This window comes from Acinonyx jubatus, chromosome A1, assembly GCF_027475565.1.
Source record: "Acinonyx jubatus isolate Ajub_Pintada_27869175 chromosome A1, VMU_Ajub_asm_v1.0, whole genome shotgun sequence".
Taxonomy (NCBI): domain Eukaryota; kingdom Metazoa; phylum Chordata; class Mammalia; order Carnivora; family Felidae; genus Acinonyx; species Acinonyx jubatus.
This window is the reverse complement of record NC_069380.1, coordinates 142709698-142735940: the sequence shown is the minus strand read 5'-3', so window position 1 is coordinate 142735940 and position 26243 is coordinate 142709698. Positions and strand designations below refer to the sequence as shown.

The 26243-nt window shown below is 37.4% G+C and overlaps 1 protein-coding gene across 5 annotated transcripts in view; it reads right to left on the bottom strand.

Moving 5' to 3' along the window:
- Nucleotides 1-672: 672 nt before the first annotated feature.
- MSH3 (mutS homolog 3) overlaps nt 673-26243 on the bottom strand; it is a 187786-nt gene continuing 162215 nt past the window's right edge. For 4 of the 5 annotated variants that reach the window (XM_053224371.1, XM_053224369.1, XM_027039130.2 and 1 more), the window contains exons 21-24: nt 15495-15681; nt 10964-11093; nt 3852-4020; nt 673-1419 (exon numbers count right to left, since the gene is read on the bottom strand). In XM_053224371.1, the coding sequence (XP_053080346.1) occupies nt 1311-1419; nt 3852-4020; nt 10964-11093; nt 15495-15681 (595 nt within the window). In that variant the 3' untranslated portion in view covers nt 673-1310. The remainder of the gene's footprint in view (nt 1420-3851; nt 4021-10963; nt 11094-15494; nt 15682-26243) is intronic. The other variant, XM_027039153.2, reaches the window with a different exon arrangement.

Genomic DNA, 26243 nt, shown 5'->3' with positions numbered 1-26243 from the left:
ATAGTGAATTCCAATAAACTCTGTTTTGAGACATTCTTGAGAATTTCACTGTGTTAATATTTCTGAAGGGATTATGGAATCAATCAAATGGTATCATATTCTAACTTCAAAAAGGCTGGGAACAAGGGGGCTAAAATATGAGTGACTCAAAAGTGTAGCAACCAACCACTCCTCAGCTTGGGGAGACTATAATGACTTCTGGGTCCAGGGGTCATTGTGAGGGCCACTGTAAGAAATAAACTAAAGAAGGAATTAGAAATATGTCTGCCAAATGCGGGGAAGACATTTAACAAACAGGAATAATAAATGGGTGGGAAACAGAACGGAGAGCCTTCGTGCAAGATCATATACTTAGAAACAAAAAACACATGGATATGAGAAGCCAGGTTGTAAGTGCTGTGAAAAACTCAGGGACTCAGTCGAACACATGTCACCCTAAACGTGCAAGGAGGCAGTGTTGTCAAGTATCAACAAAGCTAAATACTTTGATTCTGGGAGATGATACACTTTCTATACTGATTAACAGAGAGATCCCAAATCACTAAGTTCAGTTCTGTGTATATGGTGGGAGAAGCAACCTTGGTTCCATAACTAAACCTAAAAACTACCAACTGCCAAACAGTGGAGAACCCCAAAATTCAACAAAAAAAAAAAATCAAAATTTATAGCAAGTATTCATTAAATGTTTATTACCTGAATGCATGACAAAAAATTTCATCCAACAATTTCTAAATTGCTTAAAACTGTGACAGTATTTAACTTTTCAAATTTCATATCATCTTATTCCTTCTGTGCTCTACTTTCTAAAAGCCTGATGATCTTTTCTATTTCTTATCAAAAATTCTTATGCTCATAGTGAATAAACTGGTAGCATTATAAAATTATTTTAGTTCAAATGGAAAGGTACACTTCTGCTAGACATCTCACTCAGCTGCAAATTAATCTGAACTGGAACAAATAAAAATATGAATTAAATTTTTATGTCACTCTCTGAAAGTTCGTGAACTATATTTTACCATGTTAGGTTTCATTTAGGAGGTGTGATTTTATGTGAAGCTTACTGTTCATGAAGTTTTCTAATGATAGAACAGAAGTCTTAATATTCAAAACTGTTTATACTTTTGTAAGACAGCATGACAAGAACCTGGCACAGACTTTCTACACAAAAGGCCTATTTCCAATGGGAATATACCATAGTTCTGATTTTATGCTCACATCACACAAAGATAGGCTGTTACTGGACAGTTGTTTTGTACAGATGGCATTTTTAACTCTCCATGTTTTGTTCACAAGTGTAGTCTTCGTTTTCATCAAGATGAGAAGCCTGAAATTTCTTCCACGTCAAACTCGTCTCTCCACTTTTGCAGGCCTTTTGCATCATTTATCACCCATAACTTTGCAAAACACTTTAGCCTTTTCCTGGAGAGAAAATAAAACATGATTTATTTTATAAGTGAACTTGTTGGGGGACAATACATCTCACTGCAAGCTATAAAAGGTCTACGACTTTGGAATACCAGGCAGGGCTCTGGGGTTAGGAGTTGTGCCAGCACCAGCCTTCTAGTGACGCTGTTATGATCAAGGACTCAGGCTGCTGACTGCCACTACTGCCTCCAAGGAGGGGAGAGCCCAGCTTGTTCTAACTCAGGCCACAGGCTATGCTCACAGGATGAAAAGTAAAACCGATTTTATAACGTAAAGCTAGCTATTGAAAGAGCAGAATGCCGCGGTGCCTGGGTGGCTCAGTCGGTTAAGCGTCCGACTTCAGCTCAGGTCACGATCTCGCGGTCCGTGAGTTCGAGCCCCGCGTCGGGCCCTGGGCTGATGGCTCGGAGCCTGGAGCCTGCTTCCGATTCTGTGTCTCCCTCTCTCTCTGCCCCTCCCCTGTTCATGCTCTGTCTCTCTCTGTCTCAAAAATAAATAAAACGTTAAAAAAAAAAATTAAAAAAAAAAAAAAAAGAGCAGAATGCCAACAAAACACAGACAATTTTTCTGTAGAAGAACTGCCAGGTAAGTGTTTAGGGTCTGGAGCCAGAGTACCTGAGTTCCAGTCACTGCTCCGCCACTGAATAGTTATAGGACCCTGGTTTCCTGGTTGATTTCCTACCCTTGCTTGGCCTCGTTTTCCCAAACTACCGTATGGGAATAATGACAGTACCTATCTCACAAGGCTGTCGCAAGGATTCAGTTAAGGTATGTAAAGCAGTAAGAATAGTAACTGGCACTGTGTCTAGGCTGCTGCAAATGACTGCTTAGACTTGTTTCTGTGCACGGCAAGCATTCAATAAATATTAGCTACTCTAACAAAGCTACACAAATGCACAAGATTCCCTTTGGTTTCTTTGATCTTGCCAATGGAAGTGATGTGATAAACACTTTCAGTAAAAGGTAAAATAATGAAAATAGTGTCCTAATAAATGATCACCCCAATGCACCCTAATAAATGATTCCACGCCAATGCAACCTCTTCTGACAATTCTCTATCTTGTCCAGATTATAGATTTCAAAATGTTACACAGTAGTTGGAAGAGTTAAACTGTTATAGTCTGTGAATTTTATTGCTCTTGCTATTATATAGGATATATAGCAGCAGTAAGGATAAACTATCATATTTTATTGCCACCTTGCATATATATCCCTTTGTAGTAAAGTTTTATTCTAGTTTCTCCAGGGAAAAAGAAAAATAATAAAAGATAATAAAATAATTTTTCTTGGACTTTGCAGAGAACTAATAAGGGCTTATCTTTAAACTCTCATAATAAATAATTATTGTTCTAATTGGGCATTGTGGAAATGATCCAAAAGAGAGTGTCAACAGAAGAAGCTGCATGTCATTTATACTATTCCAGCACTTTGGACTTGGTCAACCACCATTTACCATTGCAAAGCGCAGAGTGCCACAGCAGAACCACAGGAGAAAGGACCTGGAGGAGTTGGCTGCACAACTACACTGTAGTACACAAGTTGGCAATTGTTTAACTAATATTAGGTATTACTATTTCAGTATTTAAATTTGGTTATGATTTCCAGGACTGATTTTCTATTTGACCAACAGTCTGTTCCCTCATGCCAGGGCAGTAATGTCTTGTCCCGGGCAGATCAGACTCTCCACCTAGTACAGGGCTGGGGAAGGAGATGGATGAGGAAAGAGCTTATGTCCTTTTATAACAAAATCTTGTATTGGGGGGAAAAAAGGTACAATTTATTATTTTTAATAGGATATTTTCCTAGGAATATCTTCTTTCCAAAGTATATTTATTTATATTAAGATTAGTTAATACACTGACTATATACTGGCTGGATATCAAGGGTAAAAAGTAGAATACATTCACATAAACAGTCTAGGTGACAGAAAGAAGGCAGTTTAGAATGAAAATCTTGTCACAAAAGAAGTGACAAGGGGATACTGACTTCAATTACGTAGTTCTATGATACTATTATTTTCATTCATGTCCTGACAGAATTCTTAATTTTTGAATGCAATATAAGAATAGAAGAAGTACTCTAAAGGTTTTAAATGTCGTTTCTTTTAGTAATTTGCTACATAACTGAATGTTTTAAGCAACTAACATGTTGGCACACAGTAAGGAGTTAACTTAGTTCTTTAGAAAAATGACTGAAAAACCAATTTAGCAACTCAACAGATAAAAGATCTGAGCAGAGAAGGCGGACTGAATTCACATGAGCTTTTCAAAGATCTGTTTTCATTTTATTGTAATTAAATGTTTCAGAATATTTGAAGAGATGTTTAAAGGTAAACCTTATGTTCATTTACAGCACAATCAATCCTCTTCCTGCTGGACAATGTGGAAGGTTTATGAACCAAAAACTGTTAACACAATCATTCTGACCTTTTCATATTTACTAATCCTTCTAATTCTTTTGACTTGCTAGCTGCTTTCTTTAAAATTTCTTCAGGAACATCTGCTAGTTTAGCCACATTTAGTCCATAACTCCTTGCTGCAATTCCTCCGGTTATTTGATAAAGAAATGTGACAAAATCAGGGACTTGTTCTTCACCTACAAATTAAAAAAAAAAAAAAAAAAAAGGAGATAAAGGAAACCATGCCTGAAAGCTGAAAGTAGAAGATTAAATAAGACCTATAAGTTCTTACAACTTCAATTAAAATTTGCAATCTGAAAAAGAAACACCCAAAAGCTCACCTAAAAGCGTTTTTGTTTTTTGTTTTTTGTTTTAAGATTTTGTTTTTAAGTGATCTCTACACTCATCATGGGTCTCGAGTTTACAAACTCGAGGTCAAGAGTCACATGCTCTACCAACTGAGCCAGTCACGTGCCCCCACCTAAAAGGGTTTTTAACAATGCTTTGGGGTAAGGTAAAGATTTATTTCATTTTACGCTGCTGGCTAAAAAATTTGGACTCTACTGCTATTATCAGAAAGAGAATAATTCTGATACATAGTACAATATAATTTCTCCTTTAAAAGAGACGAAAAAAAGTTTTTTCAGTAAAAGAATGTGCTCGCGGGGCGCCTGGGTGGCGCAGTCGGTTAAGCGTCCGACTTCAGCCAGGTCACGATCTCGCGGTCCGGGAGTTCCAGCCCCGCGTCAGGCTCTGGGCTGATGGCTCAGAGCCTGGAGCCTGTTTCCGATTCTGTGTCTCCCTCTCTCTCTGCCCCTCCCCCGTTCATGCTCTGTCTCTCTCTGTCCCAAAAATAAATAAACATTGAAAAAAAAAAAAAAAAAGAATGTGCTCGCTAAATGGTCTTGTATGTAATACACTCTGCAAAGTAAAATACATAAGACATATTTCTAAGAATGCTAAAAACAAAACAGCAAAAAACACATAAAGAAATACAACATGTTATACAGTTTAATAACAAGACTGAGAAATTCCGGTTTATTAAATATACTGGGTTAACTAAGAGTTCTATATTCAAGTGAATATTATTCAGTACCACTCAGCTCCCACTTAGGACTAAAGGGTTTATTGCCCCAGCTGTCAGGGAAGTTGTTAGCCCACAATCTTCAGCTATATCCCCTTTTTGGGAGTCACCTCAGCTCAGTCCCAGACCTGCTTCACCTGAGGCCATGTCCTTTCTAGGGTAGCCTGCACCTCAATAGGTAGCTATGGGGGTTGGCAGACAGCTTCTAAGGTGGCCACCAAAGAACCCTGCTTCCTGGTGCTCATGCCCTTGTGTCACTCTATGCCCTTGAGGGTGGGCAGAACCTAATGACTTATTTCTAATGAACAAAACATGGCAAAAATGATGTGTTGTCATTTTTTTTTTTTAACTCTTATTTATTATTGAGAGACAGACACAGAGCATGAGCAAGGGAGGGGCACACAGAGAGGGAGACACAGAATCCAAAGCCGGCTCCAGGCTCTGAGCTATCACAGAGCCCGACGTGGGGCTCAAACCCATGAACTGTGAGATCATGACCTGAGCCAAAGTTGGACGCTTAACTGACTGAGCCACCCAGGCGCCCCATGCGTTGTCATTTCTAAGATTAGATTACAAAAGACCGTGTGGCCTCTGTCCTGGGCACTTTCAGTTTCTTGCTTATTTGCTCTGAGAGAAGCCAATTGCCATATGGTGGGCTGCCTTATGAAGAAGCCCACGTGGAAAGAAACTGATGTCTCTGACCAAGAGCCACATGAGTAAACTTGAAAGGAGATTTTCTATGCTTGTCAGCAGTCATGTAAGAGGTCTGGGAAGTAAACTCCCCCAGTCAAACCTTGAAGTGATGACTGACCTAGCCAACCTTGATAATAGTCTTGTGAGAAACCATGAGGTTGAAGTGTCCATCTAAGCTGTCCCTGGATTCCTGACCCAGAGAAATGATCAGATGATAAATGTTTACTGTTTTAAGCTATGCTGTGGGGTAACCCATGACAATATGTTTGTTATGTGACAACAGCTAACTAATAAGGAGTAGAAAGGTCACACTCCCTCTCCCCAGGTTGAGGTAACTCTGATGGACCAATCCCATCTCACAGCTCTCTATAAGGGTGGCTGAAGCCAGCCCGGTCTGACCCAATCCAGCCCTCAGGTGTTGATCATGAGAGCACTCCCAATCAACACCTGGCACAGAAATCTCAGAATCTGCTCCCTGAGGAACCCAGTCTACCACACAAATACATGCACATAAATTAAAAACTTCTAAAGAACTGGGATATAATAAAGTACAATAATATAAAGATAAAGCTGCACAGTTTAATCTTTGATAACTCTAAAGCACCTCAAGATTATGCAGCTTTTATTATGAAATTCAATCTAATTTGCACTGTGTTGCCAAAATGCCCAAAATGAACCAGATTTTTAATGATTTCTGAGACCCTATGTTTACTAAAACTTATTGTAAGTTTATCAAGAGCTTTTTCTCATACATTATGTCATTTGAGAAATGTGTATGCTTTATTCTTTTATCAGCTAACAACTAAAAAGCATAACCAAGAAAAAGGATAATGGAATATTCTTTAACCTCCTGGAAGAATTCAGCAACAAATAACACTGTTCTAAGGCTGAAAGTGGGAGGTGGAAAGAATGCTGGCACTCTCAGGAATACAGACTAAAATTCTCATTACAAAGCACTAAGAATACCTTTTGACTCCAAATAAAACTCAAGGAACACAAAGAGCAGGTGAGGAGGTGGGTGGAAATAGACTAGGAAAGAAGCATGAAGAAACCAGTGCCTCCTAACCTGGGTACTTTTTTGTTACTCTTTGCTGCTCACATGACCACAAGTGAAGTAAACAGCAGCAGGCATTCAAAAAAGCAAACTCTTCTCATCCTTAAGACAAAAAAGTCTTTATCACTTCCACTGGCTTAGTGCTAACTAAAGTCCCTACCTCCAGCCTCTACTCCATAACCTAGCCTCCATGCTAGTCCTTGTCATTCATCTGTCTGTCCATTCATTATCCATCCACCCATTCATCCATCCATCCATCCATCCTATCCTTTCCTGAAAGCCTACTAAATGTCACAAAACCCCCATAGTTAAAATTTGCTTTGCTGATGGCTTTTTTTCTTCATATATATGGCTATACAATGCTTTTTATATCTAATATAGCTATACATTTTATAGCTGTATTATATATTAATATATATTAAATATATAAATTATTAATTATATATTAATTGATTATATATTAATTTTTATATATAAATTAGAGTAAGATAAAGATTTACAAATAATATATAAATATATAAACACATTTAAATAAAAATATATTTTATAGCTATATTATATAAAATATTATATTGCTCTAAATAAGTTAACGTATCTCAATACAAACAGGTGCTGAATTTGTCATCAAATACTGGTCTCTACCGTAGTACTCATTATGGTAGTTTTCACACCATCAAGGTAAATAATGTAACCACTCTTCCATAATCACATTAGGGAGTTTTTATAGTTATGCTGTACATCAATACTGTCCTTCACGCCTCTTAGAGAGGAGAAGGGGAAAGAGTGTGTGTGTGTGTGTGTGTGTGTGTGATGGCAATGTGGAGGCAAGAGAGCTAGATGGGAGAGAAGACAATAAATAAAAGTGCTTGGCTGCTAGGAATTTACCCAAGGGATACAGGAGTACTGATGCATAGGGGCACTTGTACCCCAATGTTTACAGCAGCACTCTCAACATTAGCCAAACTATGGAAAGCGCCTAAATGTCCATCAACTGATGAATGGATAAAGAAATTGTGGTTTATATACACAATGGAGTACTACGTGGCAATGAGAAAGAATGAAATATGGCCCTTTGTAGCAACGTGGATGGAACTAGAGAGTGTGATGCTAAGTGAAATAAGCCATACAGGGAAAGACAGATACCATATGGTTTCACTCTTATGTGGATCCTGAGAAACTTAACAGGAACCCATGGGGGAGGGGAAGGGAAAAAAAAAAAGAGGTTAGAGTGGGAGAGAGCCAAAGCATAAGAGACTCTTAAAAACTGAGAACAAACTGAAGTTTGATGGGTGGTGGGTGATGGGTATTGAAGAGGGCATCTTTTGGGATGAGCACTGGGTGTTGTTTGGAAACCATTTTGACAATAAATCTCATATATTAAAAAAATTTTTTAAAAAAGATAAAACTGCTTGGTGGGGACTTCACTTATAAGCTATAACCATTTCCTAAAAGGATACTACTGAGAAGTTTATGTGACATTGCTTAGAGTCAGTGAAAGTAATAATTCATGTTCCTGCTTGTTACAAGGGAACTTAACAAAATTTGTTTGAAAGCCAAATTTCTCTAGGCAGTTATTAAAGAGATGTGTGCTGATCAAATAGTTTCTGAAGTCACTTTTGGGACAGATTCATAAAATTTAGAGGTGGATGAAGTTAGGTAACTTTTCCAAGAATTTATAGACTAGAATAAAAATGCACATTTCTTACTACCAGTTAATTGCTTCATCTACCTCACTATGGGAAATTAGAACACAGTATCTTAGAAGCCACCCAAAAGGCCTTTGGGGCACTTGACTGATGACCGATGCAATGGCCTCTAATTTAGACAGCAGAGGAGTTAGGTTAGAGGTAATGGATGAAACACAAATGTAGCAAGAACAACACTGGAAGTAATCAGACAATGGAGTAATGCTTCAACATTTTGAGTGAAAGCTACTTTCAACCCCAAATTCCTAGCTAAATAATAAATCAAGTATGAAGGGATACTGAAGACATTTTCATTCCTGCAAAATCTCCATTTACCTCCTTAAGTTGTATTATTAGTAGGGCATCCAAAATCTTTTCCAACCCCAAGAAAACCCTGATTTTATATGGAATTAACTCAAGGGATAATGTCCTCATACCAAGCTCCAAAAATTGATCCTGGTTAATCTAGGCTAATCAAAGTCATCCTTGCCATTCTCACTTCTAGGAACTGGTTTAAGAATGAGCATGTGATTCAATTCTGAAAAGGAGATGGGACAGTGATGAGAAGCCAGTGAGCATATGAGAAAAGTTCTCTTGCTCCTAAGAGTCACAGGAAATGCTGGTCCCTTTTTGTCCTTTGGACAGTGTCAGTTCTGGGTCTGATACATGAAAGAGCCACAGCCACCCTGTCACTAGCCTGATGATAAAGCCAACAAGGCAGGAAAACAGAGCCTAGAGAATTGCAAAGAAGAGGAGCTGAAGCCCACTCTTCCTCTGAGGTTCCTGTAATGTGAGATTATTTACATTCTTGTGAGTGGAGCCCTTGTGAATCCAAGTGTTCTTTTACTGGCAATCAAATGCACAGAAGGTGGGATAAGAGAATTCCTAGGATGCTGGTAAAGGCAGGTCTCAGGACAACAGCTGTGCAGCAGGGCTAGGGAGCAAACAGTTCAGATGAGCAGGACAAAGGGCTCCAGGAGGAATGGTGGAACCGATAGTTCTGTCATCTGGAAAAGTGCCTAGAGAGACATTTTACAAAGCTATTGGAAGGTTCAGGGAGAGTCAGATACAGACTCCAATAGAAGAATGAACTGAAAACAAGGCAATTATTACCTTCAAAAATACAAAGAACAAAAAAGCTGCAAGACAAAGAGAATGCACTTGTCCTCATACGTGGCTCATGAGTAAGCAATCCTTACTGGCAACAACAGTGAAAACTATGAAAAGGAATGAGACCAAAGGCACCTGGAATGAGTACAGTGGAAGGTCAAAGCAGGGAAGGCTGCAGACTCCCATCCAGCACGATGAGAAGCCAAATAGTAATGTGTCAAGGTGATGAACCCAGAGATAGGAAGATCAGCCTATTATTTAGAGAAATGGAAGAAAGGAAAGAAAGAGTTGGAAGCAGCCGCCTTGGCAATGGATGGGGAGGGGGCATGGGTGAAGGCCAGAAGCAGAGGTCTACCGCCTGTTAGCCAGAGCCTTTTAGCATTATTTAATGCTTAAAATTATGCTCATGAATAAACATTTAAATCAACAGGATAAAATGCCAAAACACTTATGGCTTAGTAGTCTGTTCACATAAACGCTTATCAATGACCCTTCCCTGATGGTGAACTCTTATTTATCCCACTGGGTTTTAGCTTATAAGCTCCTCCTGTCATTTTGGATGCAGATTAATAGACATGAAACTGCTTCCATGAGAGAATTTATGATGTGTTTTTCAAGGCTGTGTAGTGGTGAAAGGCAAAGATTGCCTAACATTACATTTATCTCAGGTCGAGGGCTTTGTTTTATTTGGGCCAGCTGCCTGATTTCTTTTTCAGGTCCATCTTTATTACTTTTCCAAAATAAAATTTGGACTCTGGAGTGTCTTGGATAATGAATTTTCCATTAGAGCACAGCAACTGTGTAAACCATCACTGGCCCAAAAGTTGGGAGCTTAAAAAAATTACTACTGAACAGGAAAATAAAATTATACTAAAATTGACTACATTACTTAACAGCACTTGAATTTATTTCTATTGGCGAATGATGTTCTTTTTCATGAAATGTCTCAGTCGTGTGACACTAGTACATAGTGGAAAGGGTAGGTAAAATACTGTAGGCCCCACATACCATTTTCACAGAGTTGAAAAGAACCTGCAAGCACATTTTTGATTCTAGGCTCAGTTCACCCAAGTGGCCCACAGGGGCTGGCCACTTTACCTGAGATTCAGTTTCCTTGTCAAGTTAAGATAAAACATATGTCCAGTATAGAATACTGGGGATGGTATTTGGGGAAATACAATGGACATTTCTAAAGGTGACTAATACCCTTGACGGTTAGGGTATCTTTCCTGAGATGCATCTAAGAGTAAAACCTACACGTTGCCCCTGACCCCATCTTCTTCTTGTAGTAAAATGAGGTAAGAAAGACCAGAGAAGCACTCAGAGGTTGTGAAGATAAAAGTACATTCTCCTTGACCCGAAGCTTAGAGAAAATGAATTTGGACAAATGTCATTTATAATCAACATTCACAGCTTTTACTTAATAAGAAGTTCACGTACGTATGATTTTCGAGTTATCAAATATGAAAACCAAAAACATTCCAGTTTTACTTACTGCAAGCATTATTTCATACCTGGATCCTCTTTGCTTTCATCCTCATTGACCAAGAATCCCATGTGATAATTTCCCACCTGTTGTAAGTAACTTTTTTCTAATTCACAAACTGGTGGATAATGGGTGACAAACAAGGTTAAGGATTTCACCTAAAGCAGTAAGACATAATAAATGTTATTTTATTTTTAAATTGTATTTCAAACTTTTCTTCAATTTAGTTTTGAAAAAGTTTAAAACTCCATGAACGTTGCAATGAATGTTCATTTTTCTTTAGCTAGACAACCACCTGTTAATATTTTGCCATAACACACACACACACACACACACACACACACACACTCTTTCCTGAACCATGTGAGAACTGCAGACATGACACTTCATCCCTACCTACATACAGGAAAACCTTGGACTGCGAGTAACATGTTCTTCAAGACAAGCAAACATTTCTAATAAATTCTGACTTGATCAATGAGCCATGCCTTACAATATGAGTAGTATGTGACGCTCAATGTTACATGATCACATGGAGCCAATGCATCTTCTCTCTCTCTCTCTTGCTACATGATTGTGGGTGATCGTCTCCCATGCTCAAATGCTTGGTCTCAAGCACTGTGTTTGGCACAGTGATTTTTCAGAACACTGGAAAGTGCCCACAACCAGTTTATTTTTTGTCACTTCAAAGCACCTATGGACACTCTTGTTTTTCCATATAAGAGTAAGCTTAGGAATGCTCTGCTTCATTCTAGGTCAGGTTGTCTGCAGATATAGACTCTCTCCTCTGTTGTCTTATTGCCAGTTACATTAAATATAGTATATGATAAGAGTTTATTAATACTGCACCATAGTCAACATTCGTTAGTGATAGTGAAAGTCGTCCTACACAATAACCCTCCTCTCTCTTGTTTTCAAAGATAAGTGCAGGTTAACTGGCTTATTTTTCTTTATATTTTGTATTTTCTTTATTATTTTATATTATATTACAGTATTATAATCATTTTTATATGAATATTTTTGGGTTGTGGAACGAATCATCTGAGTTTCCATTATTTCTTATGGGAAATTCACTTTGATATACAAGTGCTTTGGATTACAAGCATGTTTCTGGAATGAATTATGCTCACAAACCAAGGTTTTACTGTACTTAGAATTCTGTCTTCTAAGAACAAAAACATTCTCCTACTGATTTAATCAGAATTATTACAATCAAGAAATTTAACACAGGTATATCATTATTATCTAACATGAGTCCACAAATTTCCCTAACTGTCCCAGTAATATTCTTCATAAATGTTCTTTGTATTAAAAAAAAAAAATCAAGGATCATGCCATGCACTTAGTCATGTCTCTATAGTCTCCATCAATCTAGAAGAGTTCCCAGCCTTTCTTTTTCATCTTTATGACATTAATGTTTTTGAAATATCCAGGAGTTGTTTTGCATAATGTCTCTCAATTTGGATTTGGCTGATTGTTTCCTCCTAATAAGATTAAACCTTACTGCCAGAAATATTATGTGGGTGATGTACTCATTTCAGTACATCTTATCAGGAGGCATATGATGTCAATTTGACCCATTATTGGGGATGATAAATTTGCTTATTTGGTTTAAGTAAGTGCCCAGAAAATTTCTTCACTATACTAACACCTCTCTCCTTTGTAATTAATAAATAACTTGTGGAGTAGTACTTTGAGATTGTGTGAATATTCTTTTCCTCAACAATCTTTCATCCAAAAGTTTTACCATCCATTGCTCATCACTGCCTGAATGAGTTATTATTGCAGTGACTCGTAAATGCTGATCTTAAAAAATTCTCTCTGTATTTATTAGTTGGTATTCTATAAAGAGGAGCTTTTCTTTCTCCTCACCCTAATCCCGTCATTTTAAAGTTTACTTTTGTTTTGTTAGTATTAATATGGATTTGTGGATTTTTAATAAGCATTATTTTAAAGCACACATATTATGTATTCTAGAAATCCCAAAGTTCTTAAATCTTAAAAGAAGCTAACACCAAATCTTGGTCTAAATATTAGCAGAAGAGGGTAATTAAATCAAAGAACTCCAGGTCTGATTCATCTGCCAATCACCTCATTAAAAGTCAGAACATGTGCCTTCTCTCTTATAACAATTACAAAAAAAACAACCCCCCCCCCCCCCCGGAAAAAAACCTATTAAGGCAGGATTTCTTTGATGAACTGCTCTTAAAATCTGCCCTGAAGGGTCTTCAGACCAGCTGTCTCAAGGATGTCCATTCCCTGAGCTGATAGGCATTTCTAACCAGAAGACCTAAGGGTTTGGGTCACAATACAGCTCTCCTCAAGGCCATTTTCAGCTTGCAGCCGAAACACACAGCTTCTTAATTCCTCCTCTCTGATCTCTGTTCCCAGTGTCGGCAATCAAAAGATACCATGAAAATAAGGATTTTCTTCCATAAAAAGCATAGAGATTCTTGCTCCAGAAGAATCCTCTTCAATGACTTACCTCTAACATAAATTTTATCTAAAAATAACACTTTCTTCATTAATATTTAAGATGTCAAAAAACTGCTATAAAAGCAATGAGAAGAGACGTGACAAATTTAATTCTGTCATAATTTGTTCCCAAGGGTTCTTAAACGGATCTTTAAGATATTGCCAAACTGCTTTTGGTAGCTAGCCCCCAAAACAGCCACCAAGTTCTTCACCTCCCAATGTTCACGCTTGTGAACCACCAGCACCAGTTTGCCAGCAACGATTGAGCCACAATGGAAGAAGGTCCTCCATCATCAGTCAGGCCTTCAGATGATGCCAGCCTTGCCTGACAACTTGACTGCAACCTCAGGAGAGACGCTGGGCCATAACCCCCCAGCTAAGCTACTCTCAAATTCCTTACTTCCAGACATCGTGAGAAATAACAGATGATTATTATTGTTTTCAGGCATTTAGTCTTGGGGTAATTTGTTATATAGTCATACTAACTGATATGCAGCTATACAGCAGGAACAATGAAACTCAGAGGTGGCAAATCCACTCTGTCATAATTCATTCCTAAAGGCTCTTAAATGAAGGTTTAAAATATGCTTCAAAATAAGGGGAGCCTGGGTGGCTCAGTCGGTTGAGCGAATGACTTCAGCTCAGGTCATGATCTCATACTTTGTGGATTCAAGCCCCGCATTGGGGTCTGTGCTGATAGCTCAGAGCCTGTAGCTTGCTTCAGATTCCATGTCTCCCTCCGTCTCTCTGCTTCTTCCCTGCTTATGCCCTCTCTCAAAAATAAATAGATAAACATTAAGAAAAAAAAATTCTTTTAATGTTTCAGAAATAAATAAATAAAATGTGTTTTGGAGACAATGATAGGACTTTACTAATGTGTGATATGCAGTTTCTAAAATGATTAAAGAAACGTTCTTGAGCTCTTTTTGCAAATAAAGAATTTTTGTAAAGAAAAGTTAAAAGTACTTATTTTAAAGTGGAAAACATGCCATCATTAATTATGTAATCCAACTGAATGTTCAAACAAAAAACTGAGGGCCACAGAAGTTTAAAGAAAAGGGGAGTTTATTTTTGTATTATATGTTTTGCAAAGAAATAGGAATAAAAAATATGCTTGTATTGGTCATGTAAGGAAGAGAGGAAAAGATGAAAATGGAGGAAAGACACAAAGAAAAGTGTTTAAAAAGTAGAGAACAAAACAGACATAGAAAAATCTTAGAACAGACTAGGTACAGGGCAGGTGTCAAAAGAAGACAGATAGGGAGAGACCAAAACACACAGAGAGAGAAAGAGAGAGCATTGATAAAGGGAAGGGGTGACTGGGTGGGTCAGTTGGTTAAGCATCCAACTCTGAATCTCGGCTCAGGTCATGATCTCACGGTTCATGAGTTTGAGTCCTGTTTTGGGCTCTGCACAGCTCAGAGCCTGCTTTGTTCTCTCTTCCCCTCTTTCTCTCCTCCTCCCCTGCCTCTCTCTCTCTCTCAAAATAAATAAATAAACTTACAAGGGGGGGGGGAGAGTTTGAGGGAGATGACAGGGATAGAGAATTCATCACAAACAAAATTTCACACTGAGATGCTCAGAACTGCACTATGGAAAAAACAGACATGGACTGAAGGAGTGAAGCAGAAAGATACAAAGATAAGAGATCAAAGGCCTTCTCTCAAGATCCTGTAGGATATTGCTGAAAAAATGTACTTCACAGGTAAAAATGTCTCTATCTCCTTTTTGTCTTCTTCAAGGATTGGGTTGCAGGTGGATGGGGGACAGGCAGGGTCTCTGCTCTTGATTTAGTTCGTCAAGGATAATAAGAAACAGTTCTGGGTGGAAGTATTGCCAAGGAGACCATTATCCTACTGACCAGATTTATTTTGCTTCAGCAAAAGAAGACACATCAAAGAATTACAGACATTATGCAGTGCTAATCTATCTAAATTCAATGTATAGTGATTTAATGGTGAATTACGGGTATAGAGTCAATTATAATAATTAAAGATAACTTTGAATATTTAGAAGCTGAGGTCAGAAAAACAATTTGGATACTATGTATCATTCACATACAAAAAGGTGTACAAGATACTCACATCTTTAATAAAATGCTCGAGTGTAGCATAAGCGATGGCGATTCCGTCATGGGTGCTTGTTCCTCTTCCCAATTCATCCAAGATAACCAAGGACTGGGATGTGGCCTGTCTTATTATTTCTGCTGTGTCAGTCAGTTCTTCCATAAAGGTACTCTGCCCTTTATATATATTATCTGCAGCACCCATCCTACAAATAAAATAAAAACACCTTGATTTTTCCTCTGAATTTCATTTTTAGGAAGCCAAGTATTACTCTGTGAACAATAAACATAAATGATCCCTAAGGGTCTATATACTTTGAGCCAATAATAACTGAAATCATACTAAACAAAAGAAAACATGTGTTGGATATAAAAGAGTGCCTAACATCAAATGGTACCTTCTAGAAACACTGTGTGCCTAACATTAAACTGCACCTTTTAGAAGCACTGTGGATAGAGTCTGAGGTACTGGACAGAGCTCCCCCAAAATAGGGAAACCTATGACCCTACCTTCTGAGCAGTCACTCCAAACCAGAATTTTGGTACTCAGAAGGGAAAATAATGCTTCTCTGTGTTGCTGTGTTTAAATATCTATGAGTACTAGAATTTTAAAGACTTTTTCCTAGTACCTCAAGAAGATTTGGTACTACAAATTGAAGTACCATGTTGAAATAATTTATCTATAGAAGCTAAAACTTTTTATTAGAATCACAAATGTTTAGTAATCTCTGACACCTAATACAGGTTCCTAAAGTAGACTTCATGGAACATAGTTCTTAGGGATGTCATGAAATGGGTGCAAAAGATGTAAGAGTTTCTTTCCTGTAAGACTTCTGTGATCCTTTAATATTCTACCACACATTGTGCAGTTTCTAGAAAAGTATCTACTATTTAGCATTTGTCTAACTCACTTCACTGTGGACACCTACTACTCCCAAGGCAACTGTGGCAATAATGGTCTACAGAACACATTTGGGAAAATGTCTATTTAGTCCAAAGGATTCTTTAAAAAAGGTGGGGGAAGGGGGGAGAATCATTAAGCAACAGCCACTCCAGGTCATACAGTTAATAGCAACACCTAGATTTTAGGTGTTTGACCCGCTAACCAGCTTTGTGAATTCTGGTAACTATTTTCTCCGCAAAATACCTTCATCCATGTGGTTTTGCTACAGTAGTTCACATGTCACCTACACACAGTAGCATAATGGTACCTCTTCTTTCTGGGGAAATTCATGGTGAAATCCAGCCTTACCCATCTCTGGGCTTGAGTCTTGTTCTGGGCAGGGAGAATGAAGTATAATGTTTTCCCCACAGATATGTAGAGCCTTAGAAGAACTGCTCCAGGAATCAGTGGAATTTAGAAATTAGTGGCATTTAGTTTTACTGCAAGTGTTTTAATTTTATCCATCTTAAAATCAATAACTATAAAACATAATTTCTGAAATGTTGCTAACTTATGAGCATTTTGGCTATTTCCTCAAAGTGCAAATACTGTTATTTATCTCAATTGTCAATGTTTATTGGTATTTCTCCCCACCAAAAAGCAAGATTAAAGTTTCCTATCTCTGAAACCACTCTGAATTCTTCAGAATCATGTTTACCCTCATTTAACATGGTTGCTTTTATTCCTGACAGGTTGCAAGCTGACAAAAAGAATAAATCTTTAACTGATAACAAAATGCTCTGATAAGGCAAATATTGGGGGGAAGGTCTTCGGTTCTCAAGAATTAGAATAACAGGCAAGCACTGAATAAGATTTTAATATAATAGTTTATGAGGTGCCTGGGTGGCTGAGTCAGTTAATCGTCTGATTTCAGGTTCATTCATGATCTCACGGTTTGTGAGTTCAAGCCCCACAGCAGGCTCTATGCTGACAGCTCAGAGGCTGGAGCCCACGTCAGATTCTGTGTCTCCTTCTCTCTCTCTGCCCCTCCCCTGCTTCTGTCCTTTCTCCCTCAACAATAAATAAATAAACATTAAAAAAATGTAATATAATAGTTTAAGTATTACGCTTCAGTGCTTTCTAGAAACAGTATGGTAACAGAGTGGTCTGGTTAGAAATTTCATGAACCGTAGGGTGCTCTTGGGAAGATATTTTTAGGCAGATACACACATACACACATAAACCACTTAGTATATGATAAGGAAGAGATTTCAAATCAGGAAGGGAGGAAAGAATGAATGATCAGTCAATAAAAAACATGCTAGCTAACTGGTTGTTTCAGGAGGAAAAAAAAACAACAGGTATGCCACTACTCAAACCATATTCCAAAATAAATTTACATGAATTTAAAAGTTTAATGTAAAAAAAAAGAAACCATACCAACAGATACAGGTGAAATTTAATCTCTGGATAGGTAGGTAGGTGGCGTTATAAACTCAGCACCAAAACGTGTACAGCAAACACCACAAACTGACAAACATATTTGCAACACATATAACAAAGGGTTAATATTCCTAAAAAAAGGACTTTCATAAAGCTAAACAAAATGGTAAACATTCCAAAAGAGAGATAGGCAAAGGATAAGAGTCAATTCACACATACAAAAACTAATGAAAATACTCACATATTATGCAAATTCAAACAGGAATAAAATGCTGTCTTACATATGCAATTAGCAAAGAGAATAACAAGAATGATAACATCTACCACTGTCAAGAGGGTACGGAAAAGGATATTCTTATGTGAAGACTGATAGTTGTTACAACCTCCCAAAACACAATTTAGCAACGTCTGTCAGAAGTTTTTCATGACCCATAAATTTCACTCTAGGAATTAATGCTGTGGAAATTATCACAGAGGTATGAAAAATGTGTGTACAAATATGTTTCTTAATGTTATCTAGTGAAAAACTGGAAAAAGCAAATGCCTAAGGAAAAGAGAAAGAGCAATAATACTTGGGTGGAAAGCTATGCAACCAGTAGAACTGATACACTTAGAAATTAGACACTGAAAAATGGTCACAACATATGTGAAAACACTAGGTCACGAGAAAGTGTTTAGATTCGGTGGAGGGATCTGCTAGGCAAAGAGACCTACCCAACTGCTGAGCCACGTCAGTGTTTACAGCACCTGAAGCAGTGTTCCATTCAGACAGATGGACAGCATCCAAAATTAAAGAAAAATTTGAGGACAGTTGAAGAAAACGAATGGTAGGAAAGACGAGGACTGAGAACAACCAACAAAACAACTACCACAAAGGAAATGAATAAAAATACAATTCAAAGAACAGAATTAAAACAAACAAAACCTCTATTTGGTAGCCTCAGAAAGATTAAGAAACTGCAGCCTTAAAATAAAACAGCCCACCAAAAAAAGGAACAGCTGGAGAACAAAAAAATCTTGTAAATTAAAAATATGATCACTGAAAAAATTCACTGTATAGGCGGGATTAAAATTAGATACTGTGGAGGACCAAGATTTTAATCTGAAAGATAAATTCAAAGAAATATCTCAGCGCAGTGAATAGATCAAGGAATGAAAAATACACACAAATAATTTTAACATGGAGGCCAGTTCCTAAGGGCTTAAAGTCCACCCAATAGGAAGTACAGAAGGCAGACACAACAAAAGTAGTAATATCATAGAAGAAATTACTGCTAAACTGAAATAAGGCATGCATCTTCAAGTGGAAAGTTTCCACAAAATGCTGAATAAGATTAATAAAAGACTTACACCTAGAAACACACTGGTAAAATTTAAGAAACGACAGGAATTTTTTAAAAATCCCGAACACTTCAGGGGTACCTGGGTGGCTCAGTCGGTTAAGCATCAGACTTTGGCTCAGGTCATGATCTCACAGTTTGTGGGTTTAAGCCCTGCATCATGCTCTGCACTGACAGCTGAGAGCCTGCAGCCTGCTTCAGATTCTGTGTCTTCCTCTCTTTCTGCCCCTCTCCTGCTTGTGCTCTCTCTCAAAAATAAATAAGTAAACATTTAAAAAAAACAATAAAAATAAATTAAAAATCCTGAACACTTCAGAGAGAGAGAGAGGGAGGGAGAGAGAGAGAGAGAGAGAGAGAGAGAGAGAGAAGAGAGGAAAAACATTACTAACAAAGGGATGAAAATAAGATGCTATCAAAACTCCTTACCTACAATGAATGCCAAACTAGAAGATAAGGGAACAATTCCTTTACATTTAAAATCTGAAAGTTTATATTCATTTAAACTTCCAAAACAGATATGAAGACAAAATAAAGCTTATTTTAGACTCTGAAGAACTCAGAAAAGTAGCCACCATGAGTCCTCATGAAAAAACTGCTCAAAGAGAGATACAGAAGAGAAAATAGCATTCAAGAGAAAAACATGAACTATAGGGAATAACAGAAGTGAAAAAAGCTGGGAAGAAATGAGAATTTTAAAGGAGGGACGCTTAAGAGGAGCCCCTATGATAGTCTAACGCCTTAAGGATTACATACTTCTTAAGCTCTCCAGTGAATGTGGATGTAACATATACATGAATCCTAATAATACAAATGTTGACTATTGGGTCCTTCTATTTGTAAACTAGCCTATGAAAGAGAACAAGATAACTACAGCAGGGCAGATGTTGGGACCTTTTGGAAAGGTAAAAGTAAGAACAGTTTTAACAACTGGAAGGGTCTTGGATTGATAAATGATTTCTTTGTATTTGTTGCCAGAAGTTCAACAGATATTGTCTAAAGTAAATAAATCTAAAATTAGAGGGAAGAATATTTTATAGACATTGTAATGTTAACTACCAGCAGAACAAAATCAGGAACCCTCAGAGTGACTGCCTACTGCACAGGGCTAGGGTTCTGTGCCAGAGATGATGGGAAGTAGGGGGAGAGCCTTTTAGTTTTCAATTGTGTGCCCTCTGTACTGTTTGTTTTCTACCATAACAGGCATTGCTTCTACAATTACATACACACACACACACACACACGTATTTACTTATTTCTGAGAAAGAGAGAAAGAGAGAGGGAGGGTGGGGGAGGGTCAGAATGAGTGCTGACAGCAGCAAGCCCCTATATGGGGCTCAAATTCACAATGAGATCATAACCTTAGCTGAAGTTGGACACTCAACCAACTGAGCCACCCAGGTGCCCCCGTAATTATACTTTTTAAAAAATGTTATACTATGGGGCACCTGGGTGGCTCCGTTGGGTAAGCGTTCAACTCTTGATTTCAGCTCAGGTCATGATCTCAGGGTTGTAGGATCGAACCCTGCATTGGGCTCCATGCCGACAGTGCAGAGCCTGCTTGGGATTCTATCTCTCTGCTTGCACACCTGCATGCTTGCTCACTCTCTCTCTTTCTCTCAAAATAAATAAGTAAACTTAAAAATAATGTTATATTAGGTCATTTTTATTAAAAACTGCCTGTGCAGAATAAAATATAGAAAGTTATTACATGTTTAGAGTTATTGTCTCAGGGTGGGGGATTACTGGTCAGTTAGTGCCCCTTTCTCTTCTTCTAAGCACCTAGCAAAACATCTGATACAAAAATAGAGAATAAAAGATTATTGAATAAAGTCTTCTTTCCCAATTCCAGTGGATTAAGACATGTAGGAAATATTGGCCTAACATGGCTGTGTAAGTGTTCATTTCATTACTATCACTGAGGTGCCTTTAGGAATCAGTTCAAAATAAAATACAGAGTCAATAAATATAGATATATGTATATAGATAAGGTCACTTAAATTTACATTTAAAGAAGCAAATTACATTTTATACAATAGAAATGTTCTGAAAGGCTGACTTTTAGTCACTAGACATATGTGAATTCTTATTTTAGGCCTTAGGCCTTGAACTTGAACTTTCTATATATCTGTTTTTTGGCATTAAAAAATTAACTGTCATACTGAAAAAGGAAGTTCTAGTCTATAAGATGGAGTGAAAACTTTTAAAAAGTCATGCAATTTATAAATTATGTAAGGTAGCTAAATATGGTAGAAGAGTGATACCTTGAGTGAAGAGACCAGCACTCTTGTCCTGGCTTGGTCATTAAGTACTGTGTCATCTTAGCCAAGTTAGGTACCTTTTCTGTGTGGTCCTAGCTTGCTCATCCATAAAACGGGTAAGTTGGAATAGTAAACCTCTAAGGGCCCACCCTCTTCTTTTATTTTTCCTAAAAATTTTTTATCGTTTATTTATTTTTGAGAGAGGACAGAGCATAGGTGGGGGAGGGGGGGAGAGAGAGAGAGAGAGAGAGAGAGAGAGAGAGAGAGAGAGAGAGAAAGACATAGAATCTAAAAGCAGGCTCCAGGCTCTGCCTGACGTGGGGCTTGAACCCATGGACTGGATTGCAAGATCATGACCTGAGCTGAAGCCATATGGCCAACTGATTGAGCCACCCAGGTGCCCCAAACTGTTCTTACCACAGTAAAAGAATTTTTGGAAATGTATAAGAAAAACAAGGTGTCTCAAATTGGACAAGAGCTTTTTATGCAATGTTAGTTAAGAGTTCATGTTAACATGAATGACTGTAAAAGCTCGTATGTACTTTAAAAAAATCTTATTACTAACTGTTGAGTAAATCACTGACAACTGCTTCATGTGCATACCAACTGAGTCAGTACTATCCAAGAGGCGGCAGGACAATAATAGCTAAGTATACAAATCCCAGCTAGGACACTTCGGTTCCCCTATCTGTAAACAGTAACAACAACAGTGCCTGCTTTTCTACTTCTTATGGTGGTTAGGAGAAATAAGTAAGTTAATATTTATAAATTTTTAAGAAAACAAACTTACAATGGTTTCCTAACATCTGGAAAATAAAACCCTAAATTCCTAGCATGGTTTCCAAGGCCTCTGAGTACTCTGGCCCCAAACCTGTCACCTCTCTCCAATCTCATCTCCTTCTGTCCCTAGACCCCATGTTGTTGCCACCTCAATTCATACTTGCTCCCTGATATATGCCACATACTTTTTAAAGCAGAACAACTCTATCAAGATTTAATTCACACATCACAAAACTCACCCTTTAAAACGTATTTATAATTCAGTGGTGCTTAGTATGTATTCAGAAAGTGGATACAACACACCTTTATCCCTCAATGTTCTCCCTCATTATTTCCTTAGCCTAGAATAATCTTCCCTCTTCTCTTTTCTACAAACTGACGGCCTTGTTTTCCACAAGCTACACTTACTTTTGCATTCCCCTCAAATGCTAAGCATAGTGTCTTGGACCAATATCTTCAATACATCCTGTACATGAACTGACTCAGTCATGTTCAACTGCTGAAATTATTTGTTCTGAGGCTTGTAACACAACTTACCCAGCCAAAATGACTCAAGAGTAAACAAATTATGTGAATGTCTAAACTTCAAGTTAAAAAAGAGAAGTGCTGACTAACCATTTGTGGGAGAAGTCTCAAGGAGTGAAAGGATTTAAACATCTGTTTTCCTTTGTGCTTCGGTATAAATCAGGGTTATCTTTGCACATTGTCACTGAGTTTATTCTAACATCACAATGTACACATTCTAAGGAGCACAAGTGTTTAAAGGACATAAAAAATTAACTTCTAATATTTTCATGGAATGTTTATTACAATTATATGGTACCCAGTAATTAAAAATTAGCACACAATCTTGATAGTATTCACTTGTATTTTCCACTCAATTTTAAAACACTGCATTTAAAACAGTAACTCCAGGGGCACTTGGGTGGCTCAGTCAGCTGAGCATCTGACTTCGGCTCATGTCATGATCTCAAAATTCGTGAGTTTGAGCCCCACGTTGAGCTTATTGCTGTCAGCACAGAGCCCACTTTGGATCCTCTGTCCCACTCTCTATCTGCCCCTCCCCCCCAATAAAATATTTAAAAATTAATAAATACAAGAGTAAGTCCAAATTTTACTGTTCATTATAACCTATATGAGGTACAAATGCTTAAGCTATGCTAAATTTTTAGTGGTAAAGTCAAGCCATGTTGGTGAAGATTAATTTTTTAAAATGCTATTTACTTTGTGCTTATCCAAACTACCCTTTACCCTTGCTAAGGTCTTCAGGGCCTTTCTAACTGACAAAACTAACAGATCACCCATTCTCCATCCTGACCCTCTTAGATTTTATCACTGATGACCACAAATTGTTCTCTATTGATCTTAGCATCAGGGCCCAGATAACCTCTCAGTCACCTTTTATCCAAAGCCTTTGCTCTCACTGAATTTGTCCTATGGGACCAGTCTGACTAGAAGGGATGTACACACCAAAATAAGATTGGTACAGACAGATTTACTCTCCCTTCCACTAATGTTTTTTTCTTACGTTCACATTCCCTACAGAGAACTGGGCCACTTCTTTCTCCAATGGTCCCTTCCACTTTGACAGAAGGGAAGAGCCTGTATGATAGCAAAGCATTTCCTATCAGCAAGCCAAAAGAGTCAAAAAAGTCGTGCTGCTGGCCAAATTGGTAGTAATCATTTTACACCGCCATTTAACACATGAGGGCAAACACTTTGGATATCAAGTGACTTTCCCAAGGTGACATAGTGAATTTGTGACAGAGAAGAAAAAAATACACAGGCCTTCAGGTTTCTGGCTTGGAGATGAATTACCCAGCGTGCCTCTTGGTACTTCTGTCCTTAAGGAGAGGAGACCAGATTTCAGGGGCTCTTAGATGTATTTTTATTATGCAACAGTCCTAACTCTACTGTTAGGCCAGTGATTTTCAAATATTTTTTTATCCATTAAATCCCTAGCTCAAATTAAATTTCACAAAGAAACTCACTACAGATTATATAAAAGGAATGCTGATTTGGTCAAGACATAGCACTATTAGGCCATCTTTCCTCATCCAGAGGGGGCTCTGGGGGACTCTAAACACCCTGTACAACAGTTTGAAAGTCACTGCCTTAGGAGGCAACAAATTGTCTACTACAATTCTATTTTTCCTCAGCACATGATGATCAAGTAACAATGCTGCCCAGCAGACACTGCCCAGCAGAAATGCCAGCTTGTTAACCAGTAACTGAGGCTACTATGCAAAGTGTACATTTAAAACTATGGGGAAGGTTTACTGATAAAAATATTTTCTGCTAACTTCCCTTAAGAAATACCATTTATTTTTCCAATAAATTTCAGCAGTATAATGACTTTATATAATTCTTATGGACACAGAATTTTATAACTAAACACATTTTCCTTTTCATCATGATTACTAATAACTGAATAACACCTTATAATAACAAATAACAACTCACACTTTATCTTATGTTTCTATACTTACTTTCTCTTGGTTCCAGTGTCTTTAGATACCATTCTATCTCTTATTATCCTGCTATATTGTATATATCCCAGTAAATTACCAAAAATACACTTTTGAAGATAGTATAAATTAAAAAAGTTTTTATAATGTTTTATTAATTCAACGAGCATTTCACAAAACATAATACTGGATAATGATTCTGAATTCTCCAAATGTTAAAATATGTTAGAGATTTAAGGAATTCTAGAACATGCAAAATTAGTATAATTCTGTCTATATATTCAAAGTAGTAAAAAATGGAAAACACATTCTTTAGATTTCATCTTAGAGTTATTTTGCTCCAAGTACACAGGTTACAGTTATGTGATTAAGAAAAAAAATCACTCTGATATTTTTAGGAGTGGCGGCTGACTAATCTTTCTAATCCCCTACTCCCTCCTCGCCTATTACCCTTATATAGGTCAACAAAGCTTAATAAAGCATTAATGGAGAAAAGAAATTAATACTTTTTTGTATCAGTTTCTAAAATAAAGAACACATACATGAAAATTTGAACAAGAATTTGTTTTTATGAGATCTTGATATTTTGAGATAACATTCTAGATGTTTTTCAATGGTAGCTAATGGGCTGGACCTCTGTTCCCTCAAATCACAATTTCTGGGTCTTACACAAGGAAAATGCTAGCAAAAGGGAGAAGTACTGCAATAAACAAAGAAAAAGAATTTTTCATATTGAATGATCAGTACTAGAGCTTAAATATCAAAATTATTACATAGAGGCAACAATTACTATATTGCATTAGGACTTTTTGACACATTTGAGTGCTTTCAAGATTGTGGTTATATGCACGCGTGCGCGTGCATGCGCGCGCGCGCGCGCACACACACACACACACACACACACACACACACACAACCAGTTGACATTTTTCAGGTATACAAGTCAGTGGCATTAAGCACATTCGAATGTTGTGCAGCCATCACCACTATCCATTACCAGATCCTTTTCAATACCCCAAAACAGAAATTCTATACTCATTAAAAAACAAACTCCCTATGCTCTCCTTCCCATGAGGCCTGTGGTAATCTCTATTCTACCTTTTATCCCTATGAGTTTGCCTATTCCAGCTTCCTCATGTAAGGGGAATACCTTACTTGTCTTCTAAGTGCTCTACAGAGGAGGACTTTTACGTTAGCTTATTTTGCCTTCTTTTTGAAATTGAAGATGTTCCTCTTTACTTCACTTTGCTAAAGAGTTAACAGAATTCTGTACTGTCTACATGTCTAAGCTTTTATTTTTTCTATATTTTGCAAATTTATAAAAGGGAAATAATCTAAATAACAAAGTATTCTAACTTTTGAGAAGGGTAGTATAAGAAGTAGAAATAAAAAAAATACAGTCCAAGGAAAAAGCTACAAAAAGATACCAATTATTATAAGATGTGTAGATATTGCCTAGTTCTTAAAAGTCATAAAAATATGAAGTAGCAGATCTGTGTTACATTTAATTAAACATAAACATTAACCCAGAAATGGAATGAAATCACAAATGCTTTAGCACTACATGGATTCATTTTAAGAGTCTGGAAAGCCATA